Here is a 19,101-nt window from a genome sequence, read left to right as displayed (position 1 = left end):
AAAGGCAAAGACGAGATAGTGTGAAAAGGAATAGCTTTTGGTGGGAGCAAAATCCTTCGAGCAGGTTGGGGAAAGGGAGAAAACATGCTTATTTTTGAATTTTATTGTTATTCATGTTTTTATGCTGTATTTTATGCTGCTTTTACAATTAAGTGTTTTAAATTTGTTGTTAGCCGCCCTGAGCCCAGTTTTTGAACCAGGAAGGGCGGGTTATAAATAAAATTTTATTATTATTGTTGTTGTTATTCAGGTGGTTTGAGGAAGGGAGGGGAACAGCCTTTGGGCTTGTGTAGTTCACAAATGCCCTGCACTGAGACACTCGCTCATCTGCTATTTTCCTGTGCTCCGGTTATCTATCTGCATCTTGGGTTTTGATGCGTTTCAGTTAATAATTCAGAGCGGTTTGTTTTTATTTTTGTTAGTCCCACGGGCACCGTAGGGAAGGAGGTGCATTTTCTGCCGCCGCCGTAGCTTGGAAGTGATCCACAACATATCGTAAAAGCTAATCTCCAAAGTGTCATCTGGAAAAACAGGGCGGTAAAAGGCCTGTTTGAGAGTGTTAGCCGTGAATGTCGGCCTCTTGTCAGCTGGCTTAGATTTTTGCCTTGTCCCATCTCCAGAGCATCACCAGAGAGCCTGGGGGGAGGCGTAATTTAAAAAGCAATGATTGCATTTTAAAACATGCAGTGCACTTCAAAACAGGGGTAGGGCACCCTTCTCAGCCTGAGGACCGCAGCATTTGGGGAGGGCAGCATTATTATTATTATTATTATTATTATTATTATTATTATTATACCTGTTATGTTTTTATATGTGTAGGAAGCCGCCCAGAGTGGCTGGAGCAAGCCAGCCAGATTGGTGGGGGATTCTTTTTCTTCTTCCTCCTCCTCCTTTTCTTCTTCTTCTTCTTCCTCCTCCTCTTTTTCTTCCTCCTCCTCCTTGTTCTCTTCTTCTTCTTCTTCGTGCCGTGGTGAAAGCGGGCCTTTTGTGTTTTTGCATCCCTTCGGGATCCCTCTGCCTGAGCCGGGCTTGGCTGATCACCCTTTGCTAGGAGAGCCCTGCCGGGGACTTTAAATGGCTTTTGTGACACAGTCCTTGTGTTTTGTCCTTTGATCTGCTGCCCGAGGAATTCCTTGCTGCCTGCCTTGAACTGGAGGGGGTCCAAACTATGGCAATTGGCTACTGAGCAGGATTTGACAGCTCTGCCTGTGTGATCAGTGGACACTGTATTGCGGAAGGGCCATAGCGCAGCAAGCGGAGCATGTATTTCACAGACAAAGGGTCTCCTGAACACTTCCAGGCAGGGCTGGGAGAGACCCCTGTCTGAAAACCTAGATCAGGGTGGTCCAGCTCATGGCCTCAGGCCCTTTTTTGGTGGCCCTTGGCAACATTTGATGTGCCCCCCCCCCCGCCGCCGCCGCCGCCCTTGCACTGCTTTCCAAAAGCCAGGTAAACAAGGCACTGGGCTTGGGGAAGGAGGCTTGCGGTCACCCTCTTCTGCACTTGTTCCAGCTTGCCAATATCCTTCTTACAGTTTTATTGCCCAGAACTGGACACAGTACTCCAGGTGTGGTCAGACCCAAGGCAGAATAGAGCGGCACTATGACTTCCCTTGATCTGGACACTATGCTTCTGAAACACCGGTCCTGAAAGATCTATATTGGCTCCCAGTACGTTTCTGAGCACAATTCAATTTAAAGGTGCTGACCTTTAAAGCCCTAAACGGCCTCAGCCCAGTATACCTGAAGGAGCGTCTCCACCCCTATCATTCAGCCCAGACACTGAGGTCCAGCACCGAGGGCCTTCTGGCGGTTCCCTCGCTGCGAGGTTACAGAGAAGCAGACAGAGGGCCTTCTCAGTAGTGGTGCCTGCCCTGTGGAATGCCCTCACATCAGATGTCAAGGAAATAAAAACACTGACTTTTAGAAGACATCTGAAGGTAGCCCTGTTTAGGGAAGTTTTTTAATGTTTAATCACTTTTGTATTATTATTATTATTATTATTATTATTATTATTATTATTATTATCATTATCATTATCATTATTAACATCTGTTGGGATCCACCCAGAGTGGCTGGGGAAACCCAGCCAGATGGGCGGGGTATTTATTTAATTATTTATTATTATTATTATTATTATTATTATGTTGATGCAGCCTAGACTAGCATTCGCTTTTTTCCTCTCTTTTTTTTGGCACTACTGCATCACACGGTTAGCTTACATTAAGCTTGTGCTCCACCAAGACCCCTAGATCATTTCCACATGTGCAGGTGGTTTTGCTTGCCCGAGTGTAAAACCATACATTTGTCCCTGTTAAAATTCAGTTTGGTAGTTTGGTGGTTGCTCCTTTTGAACAACTGAGAGTGCAGGTTGTCTCCAACGCTGTTGAAATCTATGGATAGGAGGACCGTCAGGCCCATTCATTTCAGTGGGCCTGCTCTTGAGTAGGCCTAGTGTTGGATACAGCTCTTAAGCGGTGGCTGCATGGAGCTGAACATCTTGGCGCATGGAAGTGACTCTCCAGCAACAGCTCATCCACCTACAACACCGGGGGGGGGGGGGCAGGGGGGACGGGACAGCTGTGCAACACTTTCCTCTAAGCAGTCGGACTGAAAACAGCTAAGGGGCATCAGCTGGCAGCCAAGGGGTTTTGCTGACTCACCCCTAAGAGGTGGCTGGCTTTGCGCCTGAGCTTGGCAAGGAGATGAAAGGCAGCCGGTTTGCAAAGCTGCTGGGACTTGAAGGGAATCGCGAGGGCGAAACCTCCGGGAGCGCGTGTGTGCGTGCGTGAGAGAGGGAACGCACACAGAAAGGTTCTCTTCTTCTTTGGGATGTTGCGAGAAACCAGCAAGGCGGGAGCCACCAGTCTGTAAGGAAAAGCACCCCCCAAAAAAACAGAAGCAAAACATTGATGAGTTGTGTTTTTCCTGTCTATTTTTCCAGAAGCTTTGGAAAATGCATCCCAACTTGTTCCGTCAGACCTCCTGCTAACCTAGGGAGGGAGGAAGTTGCTAGCCAAAATGTTACTAGAATTTTAAAAATTTGGACGCACACACACACAGGTCGAATCAGGAGTGGGGAGTGGAGCCCCAGTCGGCACAGCCAGTCCTCAGAATATTAGGGTCGCATCCGCCAGGGCCGGCCCACCCATGAGGCACGGCAAGGTGAGCACTTCAGGCGGCAGAATCCACGGGGCAGCAGATCCAAGGAGCGCGTCACCAACTATTTCTGCCACAGTGGTGGCAGCGGCTGCAGCGCACTCCTTAGAGCCTAGATCCGCCGCCTCCACGCCTCCTCTACAGCCACCTTTTCGTGAACAGGAGGTGCTGCTAGTCTCCTCCCATCCCTAGGGAAGAAATGGAGGGAGCTGCCCTCTTCGGTCTCCCGGACTCTGCGCCCACCCAGTGTGATTCAGAGCAGGCCTCAGATTCCCACTTGAACTGTGTTCTGTCAAGGGCAAGGTTCTCCGGATCTGGAGCCAATAAGCACACCAGTGGATGAAGAAGAAGTAAGGCTTTATTTGCGTAAGGTTAACAGATAGCAGCAGGCATACAAAACACAAATTATAGCAGGGGTCAGCAAACCTTTTCAGCTGTGGGCTGGTTCACTGACCCTCAGACCTTGTGGGGGGCCAGACTATATTGGGTACCTCGACCTGTGAAGAAGCTCTGTGATCCCCTTCAACCTACAGCTTTTATAGCCAACTTTGATTGACGGCACCTGGTTAGCGGGCATCACTCATGATCAGCCCGGGACACCGGGTGCGACTCAACAGGAATGCGGAGCAGCTGAGAGTCTCCAACCCAATTCACTGCAACAGGGTATCCTCCCCGCTAGCCAATCAGAACACAGGAGACCAAGGAAACACCTGACACAGGTGTGTGGAAAACAAGTTATACAGTGGTGCCTCGCAAGATGAAAAGAATCCGTTCTGTGATTCTCTGCGTCTAGCGGTTTTTTCGTCTTGCGAAGCAAGCCCATTGACGGATTAGCCTATTAGCGCTATTAGTGGCTTTTAGCAGCTTATCTGCTGATCGGATCAGCTGATAAGCTGCTTAGCGGCTTAGAAAAGGGGGGGGGAACCAGCAGGAACTCGCAAGACATTGTCGTCTTGCGAAGCAAGCCCATAGGAAATTCGTTTTGCGAAGCACCTCCAAAACGGAAAACTCTTTCGCCTAGCGAGTTTTCCGTCTTGCGAGGCATTCGTCTTGCGGGGCACCACTGTACCAGCATGAATCGGCAAACTTTAAACCGGAGGTGTAAAGGGAAAGAGACATGTCATCTAACTCCTCAAAATTCCAGCGGTCCTCTGCGTTTCCCCTACAAACCGCTGGGTAAAGTTGATCTGATCCCACCCCCACCATGTTCCCTGTGTTGATCTTCACTCCCCCCTCCCGACACACACCTTCTTCCCTTCTAGGGGGCGCCATTTTGTGGCTTGCCTCAGGTGCCGAAAGGTGTGGGGCCAGCCCCAACATCCACCTCACACGTGAGGGATAGCTCGGTCGGTTAGAGCACGAGACTCTTAATCTCAGGGCCGTGGGTTCGAGTCCTGTGTTGGACGAAAGATTCCTGCACTGCAGGGGGTGGACCGGATGTTCCCTGGGGTCCCTCTAGAATTCAATAATTCTAAAGCACTTGGATTCCACTTTAAAGAGTCACGGCTCCCCCGTGCCAAAGATTTATAGGGATTTAAAATTGGGGAGGGTATTGTTTTTGTTTGTTACTATGTTACATATTTTTGCTTTTCTATCGTAAGCTATCCTGTGGTCCTCAGATGAACAAAAACAACAATATAAATTAAATATAAATATAGTAGTAGATGGCAGTTCCCAGGATTCTGGGCTGGGGAAGAAGAAGAAGAAGCCATGAATCTTCAAAGTGGAATAAATGTGCTTTAATCATACGGCGTGGGATGTGGTATAAGTCTTAAGACATTAGCACAGCTGTTAAGAAATCGTAGATTTATTGTGGAAAGGGGTGGAAAACTGTGTGCAAACTGAAAATGTGTCGTCATTAGCCAAAGATTCAAAATTCAGGAATAGATGAGGGCAACTCGTGTTTCCAGGTAATACATTGGGTTGCACAAGACCTGGAGTAAAATCAAGGAAAAGGTTGGCTACAAAGAAATATTTTTAAAGGGTGTGGGTTCAGAGGGTGTTTCTCACAAACGCTCCCTGCAGATTGAGAAAAAAAAGACTCATCGTCTTTAGTCTACAGGGCTGGGGGTTGTTCCATCTGAGCAGAACTGAATAAACCAGAGCTTTCCACACTTTTCATGTTGGTGACGCACTTTTTAGACACACATCATTTCGCGACATAGTAATTCAGTTTTGCACCATTTTGTGACACGGCAATTCAGTTTTGCTAGCAAGGTTAAACTAACCCCCTTCCAGACCCGGGAAGTGCACGGGGAGCGTTCACACAACTACACACTTTAGCCGAAACACTAATGTGTTGCGACGCACAGTTTCGAAAGCTCTGCAGTAGACCATATAGCACAATTTGCATTACTTTTTTGTAGTTAAGGAAAAGTAAATTTGCTGAAATAGGACCTTTCAGCAGGGCAGGCCTCAGTGCTAGAAACAGCAGTGAGTGATCCAGGGTTGGCTATGGAATGGTGGGGGGGTTGTTAGGAGACACCCTCACTGAGCTACAGTTCCCAGCACCCTGGAGGGATGCAATTGGATCAGATCCTGAGATTTCCCATCCCTGCTCTAATGTGGCATTTTTGTACGTGATTTTTTACTTCGTAATGCTTCCGACATTTAAAAGGCTGCTTTGTTTTGCTGCTCATTTTGCTTCTTTGAATGTTGGATTTATTTGTTATTTGATGAGCCTTTGCAATGTCCTGTTCCGACCTCGGCTTCCTTCTTTCGGTGCTTATATTTGGGAGAAGGGGCCTCTGTAGTCAGATATTCTGCAGTGTTGCCTTTCTAATGTTTCCAGAGGTGCTGTAAACCTCTTTAAGAGATTTCCTCCTTTGCCCCCCCCCCAAAAAAAACACACATGTAAAATGGTATAGAAACAATCTAAATGCAGTCGTACCTTGGTTGTTGAACGCCCTGGAACTTGGACGTTTTGGCTCCCGAACGCTGCAAACCTGGAAGTGATTGTTCCGGTCTGCGAACGTTCTTTTGGACCCTGAATGTCCGATGGGGCTTCTGCAACTTCTGATTGGCTGCTGGAGCTTCCTGCAGCTGATCAGAAGCTGCAATTTGGTTTTGGAAGTTGAACGGACTTCCAGAATGGATTCCGTTCGACTTCCAAGGTACGGCTGTAAATAGAATGTGGCTGGAGAATAGAGATTTCTCCTGGCTCCAGTTTGCTTCAGTGTTAACTAGCTGTCCCTTTGCATCCTGCAGCCGTAAACACCAGCAAGTACGCCGAAAGCTACAGAATCCAGACCTATGCAGAATACGTGGAGAAGAAGCACGAGGAGAAGAGGCAGGGCAAGAGGAAATGGACGGAAGATGGTTGGAAGGAGATGGAGGGAAAGCGGCTGAAGACACAGGCCGCTTCGTACGTGCTTCAAAACCGGTACTACAACCCGAACAGGTGAGAGGCACTTTTTTCACTGCCTGCGCCTTTGAAAGACAGGTGAGAGAGAATCAATTTTCCATGCATTTCGAAGATACCCAGGTATCCCCATTTGTAAGATTTCACACCCACCCTTCGGCACGGAGGGTAGGACTCGAACCCGTGGCTTTCAAGTTACAAGAAAGGAGATTTTGACTAAGCAGCAGGGAGAGCTTTCTGGCAGTAAGAGCTGTTTGATTCCCTCCAGAGGTGGCGAGCTCTCCTCCTTCTTTGGAGGATTTTGAGCAGAGGTTCGGTGGCCATCTGTCATGGGCTCTTTAGTTGAGATTCTCCTGCAGTTGCAATTAGATGATCCATTCTACGATAAGTCCCAGGACAGATTACAACAATGTTATAAAAACAGATACAGCCGTTGCAGTTATAAAACAGGTAAAACCATTTCACGTGGAACAAGAGAGGCGGGTTCCCCGAAGCAAAATGCCTAAGCTGATGTCCAGCGCCGAGGGCCTTCTGGCGGTTCCCTCCCTGCAAGAAGTGAGGTTACAGGGAACCAGGCAGAGGGCCTTCTCGGTGGTGGTGCCCTCCCATCAGATATCAAGGAAATAAACAACTATCTGACTTTTAGAAGACATCTGAAGGCAGCCCTGTTTAGGGAAGTTTTTAATGTTTGAAGTTTTATTCTGTTTTTAATGTTCTGTTGAAAGCCGCCCAGAGTGGCTGGGGAAACCCAGCCAGATGGGCGGGGTAGAAATAAATAATAATAATAATAATAATTATTATTATTATTATTATTATTATTATTACAGTGGTACCTCAGGTTACATACGCTTCAGGTTACATACGCTTCAGGGTTAAGAACTTTGCTTCAGGATGAGAACAGAAATCGCGCAGCAGCAGCAGGAGGCCCCATTAGCTAAAGTGATACCTCAGGTTAAGAACAGTTTCAGGTTAAGAACAGACCTCCGGAACGAATTAAGCTCTTAACCCGAGGTACCACTGTATAGCTGTCAAGGTAAAGGGGTGTGTCTTCAGCACTCAGTGGAAGCTGTCCAATGAAGAGGCTCAACACACCTCTGCAGGGGCGGGGTTTCTGCAGATTAGGGGTTCCCACAGAGGAATGTTCTATCCTGAGCTGCCACCTCCCAAAATTCCAGGGGTGTCGGAACTACCAAGAGGTCCCCCTCTGCCAGTCTTGATACCTGAGACGGCCTATAGGGAAGGATTCAACCTTTCAGATATCTGAGACCTGAGCCATTTAAAGCTTTAAACACTTAATGTGAGCACCTTGAACTCAGCCTGTGAATGAACCAGCAACCAGCGTGGCTGTTTTGGAACAAAGGTCATGTGAACCTTCTCCTGTTTTATTTATTTCACAAAGCTTGATTGTAGGGAGAAAAAAAATCCTCAGAGCCAGTGCATTGACTTCATCCCATCTTGTTCAATTGGTAATTCTGTGCAAGAATCACTGATTTTATTTTAAACATTTTCATCCCATTCTTCAGCTGAAAGGGCTCCCAGAATGCCTTAGAAATATGTCCTTACATGACATGTAAGGAAAAAGGATTTAGGGAGAAATATAAAAATCTGCTGGAAAGGAAAACTGCTATCTCCTGTCAAGGCTATTACACTTAAGAGAGTTAATATGGATAGACAGTGGGCATCTAAAAGGGAATTGCTGTACTTTACGGGGGCGGGGGGGACCACCCAAACTGAAATCAATGGAAAATATAAGGAACCATATTACAGTTTTAAACATACGTTTAAAGAAGACTGGAAAACATCTATTGAATATATGGGAAATAATTGTGTATAGCTGAAAACGCTGGCAGCATTCAGATAAATTCAACAGTGTAAATAACTTTTGATATAATGGAATACTGAATGGTATGCAGGGATTTATAGTATGTAAAATGCAAAATGGAAAGAGAAGAAGGGAAATAAGTCGGTATTTTAAGGATGTAAAATGAGTATTTTAAATTGTAAAACAGAAAATTTAATTTATATATATATATATATATATATATATATATATATATATATATATATATATAAAATTTATATATATATAAATTTATATATATATATAAAACAAAACAGAAGGAAAAGGGATTTGGGTGTTGGGGGAGGAGGCGGCAAAAGCAGACTTCTGCATGAGAACCTGAGAATGTCCTCTTTTCTCTCTTTCGCTCCCCAGTTTTTCAGCTACCAGCACCGTGGGGAAGAGAAGCATGAGCCCCATTCAAGAGGAGAGTGGCTGTGACGACGTGGAAGAGAGCGAAATGCAGGAGGATCCCCCAGACTCCTTTGCGGAGCCCTTGGAAGAGGGGAAGAAAAAAGCCAAGAAGTTCAAGAAAGCCAAAAGGGAACATGCCTCAGCAGGTAGGTGGAATACGTAGGTGTGTTGATAAATCAGCACGTCTGGTGCCGCAGAGAGCTTGGTTGAGCTCTGCATGGATTTAGGTTTAGTGGGTGGTGCTTGTGGGGTGAGTTTGGCTCCGCCGGTTTGGTAGGGCTGGATGCGGGGGGGGGGGGGAGAGAGAGAAACACACGGGTGCTAGAGGTGCTTCTTAGTCTGCCACAGCATTTGACAGCTCTGCATTTGTGGCCGGCCGCTACAATAAGCCAGCAGCAGTAATTTCACTTTGTTGTTGTTGTTTAGTCGTTTAGTCGTGTCAGACTCTGACTCTTCGTGACCCCATGGACCAGAGCACGCCAGGCACTTCTGTCCTCCACTGCCTCCCGCAGTTTGATCAAACTCATGCTGGTAGCTTCAAGAACACCATCCAACCATCCCGACCTCTGTCGTCCCCTTCTTGTGCCCTCCATCTTTCCCAACATCAGGGTCTTTTCCAGGGAGTCTTCTCTTCTCATGAGGTGGCCAAAGTATTGGAGCCTCAGCTTCAGGATCTGTCCTTCCAGGGAGCACTCAGGGCTGATTTCCTTCAGAATGGATCGGTTTGATCTTCTTGCAGTCCACGGGACTCTCAAGAGTCTCCTCCAGCACCATAATTCAAAAGCATCAATTCTTTGGCGATCAGCCTTCTTTATGGTCCAGCTTTATTGTTAAAGTAAAGGCACAAGTTACCTTTACTTAATTCTAGTGTCAGACTAGGCCAGTGTTAGTTAACACAAAACAGGGTTAGGGTACAGCAGGATTCTACTTGGCAAAGGTTTGATTTGTGGCAGCTGGGTAGCTCAGTTGGTAGAGCATGAGGGTCGTGGGTTCGAGCCCCAGGTTAGGCGAAAGATTCCTGCATTGCAGGGGGTTGGACTAACTGACCCTCATGGTCCCTTCCAGCTCTCCGATTCTATGATTTTTTGAGCAGTGATGCTGGTATCTTGTGTCAGCCCTCCAACACTTCTGCTCACAACTCAGCACTGCCAAGCTGCTTCTCTCTTTTTTTTAACTGCATCTTAATTTATCTTAGGTCTCACATCATTCTTGAAGCTACTACTGAAGTTAATCAAATGCTGCGACAGAATTCGTTAATCAAATGCTGCTACTAAAATTTTTTTTGAAATATATTTTAAAGACTTTCCATTTAGATACAAACACCTGTTTTGGTTTGTTCTTTATTTTTTCAGAGAAACTGTCTAGTTCCGCATATTCAATCAATCTCTGAATCCATTCCTGCATAGATGGAAGTTTATCAGATTTCCAAATTGCAGCAGTTAGGACTCTTGCTGCCACTGTAGCATATAAAAAGATGTCCCTTATTTTTTAAGGGAAGTTCAAATCCATAATTCCCAGAAGGTAAGCTTCTGGTTTTTTATTGAAAAAGATTTTTAACCGTTTTTGTAATTCTAAATGGATGTCCTCCCCAAACACCTCAATTTTCTTGCATTGCCACCACATATGGTAGAAAGTGCCTGATTTTTCTCCACATCTCCAGCAGTCACCTAGGACACCTTTGTGCTCTCATTATGCACAAGCAAACTGCAACTAAATGGGAGAATAATTCAAGCTGTCCACATGTGACTGAATAGCAGGCCTCTTTGTCCCGAAGGGCTTGTAAACGTCTCGATTATTGCACTCTGCTCCATGTGAGGCTACCGTTGCACCATATCCAGAAGCGCCAGCTGCTACAAAATGCTGGAACTAGACTATTGATGGGAACAGGATATCACCAGCACATAACCCAGGAGTTTACAAGCTTGGTGCCCAGATATTACGAGGCCAGGTTCAGGTTCCTGTATTTATTGACAAGGCCCTTAGCAAGTTGGAGCCAGCTGATCCCTTATATCCCTGCCTGGTCACTAAGATATTGGGACAGTCTCTGTTGGTCGTCCCCCATGGCTCAGATGTGCAGCTCATATTGACTAGAAGCCATGCATTGACCATAGTGACCCTTGCCTGACCGAGATTAGATGGGCTCTGAGCCTCAGGCACATGATAATGACTTCCTTACTCCAGGTAGTGTTTGGAATAACTGTTTTATGATGAGTTTTTACGGTTTTATTTTCTGTGTGTTTTTTTTTATGTACACCTCTTTAAAAACGCTAATGACCAAGTGGTTGTATTAGTGCTTGAAACTACAGCTCCTCAGTTATTTGAGCAGTCATCCCCACACACTAAGTTCTTGAATGCTGTCGCAGGCTGAGAAGCAATTCCGACACTGGTGTGTTTTCCTTCCCTCCAGGCCTGTCAAACTGGCAAAGCCAAGCCTGCCTTCTTACTACTTACAGCCACCCTCCTCCTCCTTAGTCTCAGGGTTGCCTCCTGTATGACTCTGCAGGGAGGATGACGGAGACCAAACTAGGATTCGGTGGTTCTGCCTATTGCTGGCTCTAGCGCCACCTGCTGTTGGCCTCCCTGTCTTCTGCTCTACCAGTCCCACTCAGCCATTTGCTGGGAGTTGTAGCCCAAATACCAGGAGGGGAGCAGGTTTGGAAAGGCTGCTTTTAGTTACGGAAGCTCTGCAGAGCTGCCCTGCGTGCCCCAAGTCGCCCTTGACTATAAGACTCATTTTAACACCCAAAGGGCAGCGGCCATGACAGCCACAGCCAAGCTCGGTCCGTAACGTCACTGTGCCGCTTTGTGGCTAAATGAGGCCCTGACACCCTTCCAAATTACGTTGTTTGAGACCCAGCTTTATTTATTTATTTATTTATTTATTTATTTATTTATTTATTTATTTGTAGATAGATTGATTGGGTCTATATATCACCTGCTCGCCAAGGCTCCCAAAGGAGCTTGCAATGTAAGCACTAAAACAAACACAGTGGCACCTTGGTTTTCAAACGTCTCTGTTGACAAACATTTCGGAACCCGGACGCCGTAAACCCGGAAGTAAATGCTTCCGTTTTCGAACGGCTTCCCCCTGAGTTTTTCTCGATTTCCCCAGTTAAATTTGCAAACCGCCCTTTGCACCTTGGTTTTCAAGCGTTTCAGAAGTCGAACGGTCTTCCGGAACGGATTACGTTCAAAAACCAAGGTGCCACTTATTATCTTATAACACGAAGACTTGGCAGAGCCTTCTGGGGGTCCCTGAGCTCCCTGGCCTTGGTCCTTACTCGGGATCCCTGCACAGGCATCAGCAGAGTCTGTTCTTCCGCTTTGACACACGAGACCATAGAATTGCCATGGGAAGGGACCATGAGGATCATCTAGACCAGCGGTTCTCAACCTGTGGGTCCCCAGGTGTTCTTGGACTACAACTCCCATCATCCCTGAGCCAGCATGGTGTAGTGGTTAAGAGCGGTGGACTCGTAATCTGGTGAACCAGGTTCGCTTCCCCGCTCCTCCACATGCAGCTGCTGGGTGACCTTGGGCCAGTCACACTTCTCTGAAGTCTCTCAGCCCCACTCACCTCACAGAGTGTTTGTTGTGGGGGAGGAAGGGAAAAGGAGAATGTGAGCTGCTTTGAGACTCCTTAAAGGGAGTGATAAAGTGGGATATCAAATCCAAACTCTTCTCTTCTTCTTCTTCTTCTCTGGTCTTGCTAGCTAGGGGTGCTGGGAGTTGTAGTTCAACAACATCTGGGGACCCACAGGTTGAGAATGGCTGATCTAGTCCAACTCCCTGCAATACAGGAATCTTTTGCCCAACTCAGGACTCGAACTTGACAACCATGAGATTCAGAATCTCGTGCTCTTGCCAGCTGAGCTATCCCAGCTGTTAGGATGCTCTCCATAACCACTGCGTCATGTGCTTTCCTCCAGAAGACCTCCAGGCCCAGCCCACCCAACTTTTTGACGTTCCAGACACGTGGTAGCATCCGGCTACGACACCAGCGCGAAGCAGACTCCCAGTTCGGACGAATCTGCAGCCCCTCGCACCTCGGCCGGGCTGCCCTTTATTTTAAAACGAAGTGGGGGGGGGGGCGTTTATATAATATACACGAATAAAAAGCAAGATGTCTCTCAGCAATCAGTTTAATTTTTTTTAATTAAAGAAAACCCTACGGAACAATCATCGCTGCCGCCACTCCCCCACCTTCGTACATGTGTGCGTGTAACACGTCGGTTTTGTTGCTTAACCTGAAATCTTACTTTTTGCTCGTCGTAAATGTTAGAAGACTGAGTGTTTGGTATTGATCACCTTTAAACGGCATGTACCCTGTGAAATTTGCAAAAAGAAGAACCTGTGTGTGTTGTAACTTTGCTCCGCTGCTCCATCAAGGGGGGGGGGGCGGGGGGCAGTTTATGCGCAAGTTGTCTTTAGTCCAGATTTTCACCTGTTGTTGCAACTTGGCCAGTAACAAAATGCTTTCAGCCACTTGACTCCCTTTCATTCCTCTCTAGGATCTGTACCCCCACCCACCCCTTTTCCTCCCCCAGCCCCCTAAATTAACATCCTTTGACTTGTCTTTTTTTTTAGGGGGGCCCCCACTATTTTCCTCAACCTCACCTTTCATTTGGGAAGTATTTGAGTGTTATATAGAGGTGGGAGGGGGGTCATACTTTTCCTGCTCCCTTTTCCCCTTAACTTTGTGGGTTCTGCAAATGAAGACCTGCGACATTAACCAGCCTTAGTTTAAAATACAAAACAAAAGATCTGCTTTGGTAGATTTCATAAACTTGGTTTGATATTTAACATTTTTGTATCATGGAAATGAGAATATGGGGGGCGGGGAATGTATTTCCATAAAGTGAAAATTAAAGATTTTTTTTTCTTAGGACTTGGGTCTCTCTCTGTGTGCTTTTAAAGAACAATTTTGAATCAGAATCAGAAGAACCTTTTATTTGCATCAGCCACTAGCCATAGCAATAAAATAATAATACAACGTACTGAAGCTAGAAGTAAAAACTTAACTATACAAAATACATTCTGCAGGTTTACAAAAAACCACAATGTTCTTGTTCCCCCACCTTGCAAAAAAAACCCAACCATTTTAGGGTTAATAAGGATTGCATCACAAGCTGTAGAAGAGGGAACAGGTTTTCCCAGCCAGATTTTTTTTTAAAAAAAAAGTTCCAGTTGCTTGTTGATCAATGAGCGCAACCTCGGATGAAGACTGTGCTGAATCTTTTCTATCACCCATTCGCCTTGCTCAAAGCATGGGTTTGAGAAAGAGCTCTGCGAGGTAGGCTCACACTATTCATGGCCACTTGGGAGGGGTCTGGGTGACTTAGCAGAAGGCTGGGGAACCCTGAGCTTCCAGAGATTGTTGGACTCCCAGCTCCCATCAGCCCCAACCAACATGGCCAATGGTATGATGGGAGATTGTAGCCAATGAAAGGCCAAGCATCCCCAGCCCTGCACTTATGCCTCTCCACAGTCTCTGCAACATGGAGCCCACCAACTGTTGCTGGACTCCATGGTGATGGGCTGGGCTGCTGGGAGCTGGAATCTGGCAGCATCCAGAGAGGCATTAGGTGGGATCCCCCCACTCTTCCAAGACGTGCTGCCATCGAGCCACTTGTGCTTGCCGATCAGAAGGTTGGCAGTTTGAATCCCCACGACGGGGTGAGCTCCTGTTGCTCTGTCCCAGTTCCTGCCAACCTAGCAGTTCGAAAGCACACCAGTGCAAGTAGATAAATAGGTACCGCTGCGGTGGGAAGGTAAACAGCGTTTCTGTGCGCTCTGGTTCCCGTCACAGTGTCCCATTGCACCAGAAGCGATTTAGTCCTGCTGGCCACATGACGTGGAAAGCTGTCTATGGACAAGCGCCAACTCCCTCGGCCTGAAAGAAGATGAGTGCCGCAACCCCATAGTCGCCTTTGACTGGACTTGACCGTCCAGGGGTCCTTTACATGCTTAAAGCAACGTCATACCACTTCAAACCACCATGATTTCCCACCAGAGAATCCTGGGCCCTGTAGTTTCAAGGTGCTAAAAGTTGTCAGGAGAGCTACGGTTCCCAGAGTTCCTTGGGAAGAAGGGCTGATTTGTTAAAACCACCAGGGAAAACACAACTCTGGGAGATGAAGGGCGCTCTCCTAAGAACTCTCAGCACCCTTAACAGCTGCCAGGATCGTTTGGGGAGGACTGTTCAAAGCCGTGTGACACTGCTTTAACGGGGCCTGGGTCTCTCAATAGCAACCCCATAGTCGTCTTTGACTGGACTTAACTGTCCAGGGGTCTTTTACCTTTTCTTTTTTTTTTTTACTTTTGCTGCCATGTAATGACCAGATTCATCTTGCAACCCTTTTGCACCCAGCAAGCTGGGAAAGGAACAAAGTTCAGCAGCAGAGGTTCCACGTTCAATCTGTCTCCAGGTAGGATTGAGAAGCTCCTTTCTGAACCCCTGGGCAGCTGCTACTTGTCACAGAATTGTAGAGTTGGAAGGGGGGGTCCCAGGATCATCTGTTTACAGTGGTGCCCCGCAAGACGAATGCCTCGCAAGACGAAAAACTCGCTAGACAAAAGGGTTTTCCGTTTTTGCGTTGCTTCGCTAGACGAATTTCCCAATGGGCTTGCTTCGCAAGATGAAAATGTCTTGCGCTTTTTTTTAAAAGCCGCTTGAAGAGGCGCAGTTGCAACGGACCGTGCTTCGCAAGACGAAAAACATCACAAGACGAAAAGACTCGCGGAACGAATTCTTTTCGTCTTGTGAGGCACCACTGTATTAATAATATTTTATTACGAGGATTGCATTTATAAAAAGATATGAGCAAGGGGGGAAGTGAGAATGAAGAAAAAAAGAATACTGTTCTATTACCCTCCATTTATACAGATGTATATATTCTTATCCTAATACACGATTGTCAATATAGTCTGTGGAGACTCATTCCAAATACCATTGAAGTAGGTTCATATGTTAGCAATGGTAGCTTACGGCTTGAATTTTAATCCATCCCATTTATCTGTTGACAGTATCGTAATCTGCTGAAGGTCTTCCTAATATTTCGGTGGAATCTCTTTCCTCAATGCAGACACAACTGGAAGAACTAAGAGACACAACACCGCAATAATAAGACAAACAGTGGGTCATTGCTTGTGGCCTTTGTCGTGGTTTTCAGGAAATCCTTGCTTACCGCCGCCGAACGCTGCGCTCTCTTCGTGAGCCATAACAAAGGCAAATTGCTCGGCTCCCCTGCTCTCCCCGGGGCAGCGAGAGAATAAATATGGAATTTGCTTGCATATTTGTTCTACAAAGCTTCTGGCCTCGGCTGGCTCTCGACGCCTGCCAGATGAGCAGATGTTTTGGCTGTAGAGGATCCCACCGCAAACTGCGCGGCTCCTTGCTGCAAAGGCGGTTTTGTTTAAGCAAAGACAGAAGTGTCCTTGTGTAGGCCGACGGCTCTGGCTCCAGGCTAGAATCAAAAGTGACGTTCCGTTCCCCGCGCACACACCCCAAAACAGAAGCATTGCTCTCCAGCTGCAGCGTTGGCCCAGGCACTTGGGCAACCAGGAAGCAGTTTTCCATACCCTAAAAAAAATAAAGAGTCCGGCCGCACAGCCCAAAAGTACTGCAAGGAGTTAGGGGGCTTTTGGAGCCCACCAGAACAGCCAGACATCAAGTTAAAAAAGGTAAAGGGACCCCTGACCATTAGGTCCAGTCGTGACTGACTCTGGGGTTGCAGCGCTCATCTCACTTTACTGGCCGAAGGAGCCAGCATACAGCTTCCGGGTCATGTGGCCAGCATAACTAAGCCACTTCTGGCGAACCAGAGCAGCGCACGGAAACGCCATTTACCTTCCTGCCGGAGCGGTACCTATTTATCTACTTGCACTTTGACATGCTTTCAAACTGCTAGGTTGGCAGAAGCAGGGACCGAGCAATGGGAGCTCACCCCGTCGTGGGGATTCGAACCACCAACCTTCTGATCGGCAAGTCCTAGGCTCTGTGGTTTAACCCACAGCGCCACCTGTGCCCCTAGACATCAAGTACATCATGGCAATGTTGGGAATCTTTTTCCAGGCCGGGGGCTGGCATAGACTGGTTGGATACAGAGGAAAAGTGGGAGGAACCAGCTGAGGAACCCCTAAGGCAACCTTTCTCAACCTGTGGGTCCCCAGATGTTGTTGAACTACAACTCCCATCAGCCCTAGCTAGCAAGGCCAGAGCTCAGGGATGATGGGAGTTGTAGTCCAACAACATCTGGGGACCCACAGACTGAGAGCCCACTGCCCTAAGAAGGCTCAGAGTCCAGGGATTGGGAGTGGGATGACAGTGAGTGGTCAGAGGGAGAAGAGAGAAAACCCTGGGAAGAGCGAGGTGTCAGAAGTTGAAGGAGTAACAGGGCTCAGTGAGCGGGGAGAGCCTGTGGCAGAGAGCAGTCCAGAATCCGAGGCAGAAGCGGAGGCTGGAGAGGAGCAGGGCCAAGAGGCAGAGATTAGGCAGGCTGCTAAAGAAGTCAATGGGTCTCCCCCTTCTGCGGCAACCAGCTTCCCTCCCTGCCAGTCTTCCACAACCAGAAGAGGTAAAGAAGACAGTCAAGGCCGGGGGTGGAGCCTGAGGACACCACTGGCATCCATCTCTCGACCAAGTCAAACTGCTGCCAATACTTATCTTTTAGGTATTGCATGTGCACAGATCCAGCCCATGCTTAAGGCAACCATTTGGCATGCGGCAAGAACGGTTTATTGAGCAGCGGCCCGAATTGGAAGCGTTTATCCGCCGCCGCCCGCATTCCGCAGAGCGGAGGAGCTAATTTACGTTAGTAATTACGAGTGCTGAACAGAACAGGACAGTTAATTAGATGATGATCGGGCGATGCTGAAACCAGGCAAGAGGCAGAACAAGCTGAAGCAGATGGCATTTATTTTATTTTATTTTTGGAAGAACGTGAGAAGAGCCTGCTGGATCAGGCCAAACAGGGGGGCCTCATCCTGTTCTTAACAGTGGCCAACAAGATTGCCCCCTAGGGAAGCCCACAAGCAGGGCCTGAGTCCTCCAAGTGGATTCAGAACAGGCATAGACTGAGCTATCCAGAAAGATGGCCAGTCTTATCACGTGTGTTTACTACTCTGGGCTCCGTTGGGAAGGCGGCTGGGATATGAATGTAATTAATATGGTTACTGTTATCGTTTTATTTTAGTATTATCATTTAATAGAATAGTACAGTGGTGCCCCGCAAGATGAATGCCTCGCAAGCCGGAAAACTCGCTAGACGAAAGGGTTTTCCGTTTTGGAGGTGCTTCGCAAAACGAATCTCCTATTGGCTTGCTTCGCAAGACGACAATGTCGTGCGAGTTCCTGCTGGTTTTTTCCCCTCCCCCCCCCTTTTCTAAGCCGCTAAGCCGCTTATCAGCTGATCTGATCAGCAGATAAACCGCTAATAGCGCTAATCCGCTAATCCTTCAATGGGCTTGCTTTGCAAGACGAAAAAACCGCTAGACGAAGAGAATCACAGAACGGATTCTTTTCGTCTTGCGAGGCACCACTGTATCCTATGCTTCTAAGCTGCACCAGGGATGCGAATGTGGAACTGAAGCGGTGCGGTGCAAAGTTTAGAAGCAAACAAGCAAGGCTGCTGGGCCCTTCCAAACTGTGCCCAAATCCTCAGTGTGCACCAGTTTCTTATCACTCTTGTTTACTGCTGATTAGGGTGAAAATATTTCCCTTTTCAACAATGCCATTAGCGGTAAATGAAATGGGAGTGGGGGAGAGAGGGAGGCTGGGGAAAGCCAGCCAAAGCAAAGTCTGAAGTCTGCCTTGTTATTTGTGCTATGTAGCCACTATAAAATGCAGCTGCTAAAATGGGAGCAAGGCAACCTCCAGAAGTCACTGGACTCCAACTCCCTTCAGCCCTCTCTGTTGGCCATGCTGGGCTGGGATGGATGGGAGCTGGGGTTCACCAAGATGTGGATGCTCACGGTTGAAGAACACGACCCTGGACTCCCTAGATCAGGCATAGGCAAACTTGGCCTATCCAGATGTTTTCGGACTACAACTACCATGATCCCAAGCTAACAGGACTGGTGGTCAGGGATGATGGGAATTGTACTCCCAAAACATATGGAGGGCCGAGTTTGCCTATGCCTGCCCTAGATGGTGGGCAAGGCTGATCTACAAGTCTGAAGGTCCCTCCAGACTAGGGCTGGGCGATATAATGTTAAATCGTCCCAAACCAGTTTGAAGTCCACAGCATGATATCGGTTTTGACTTGGCGATATATCCCAACTCATGATATGTTTCCATGTGTGTGCTATGCAAAAACCAGAATGGGGGG

The 19,101-nt window shown here is 47.4% G+C and overlaps 1 protein-coding gene across 1 annotated transcript in view; it reads left to right on the top strand.

Annotated features, from left to right (window-relative positions):
• The window catches only part of PARN (poly(A)-specific ribonuclease), a 48,693-nt gene extending 35,032 nt beyond the window's left edge, over window positions 1–13,661 (top strand). The window contains exons 22-24 of the mRNA XM_083474334.1: window positions 6,366–6,558; window positions 8,735–8,919; window positions 12,703–13,661. Coding sequence (XP_083330460.1) covers window positions 6,366–6,558; window positions 8,735–8,919; window positions 12,703–12,755 — 431 coding nt within the window. The 3' untranslated portion in view covers window positions 12,756–13,661. The remainder of the gene's footprint in view (window positions 1–6,365; window positions 6,559–8,734; window positions 8,920–12,702) is intronic.
• The last annotated feature ends 5,440 nt before the right edge of the window (window positions 13,662–19,101 follow it).

This window comes from Podarcis liolepis (genome assembly GCF_965112155.1).
Source record: "Podarcis liolepis genome assembly, chromosome: 14".
Classification (NCBI taxonomy): domain Eukaryota; kingdom Metazoa; phylum Chordata; class Lepidosauria; order Squamata; family Lacertidae; genus Podarcis; species Podarcis liolepis.
This window is presented reverse-complemented; position numbering and strand designations above follow the sequence as displayed.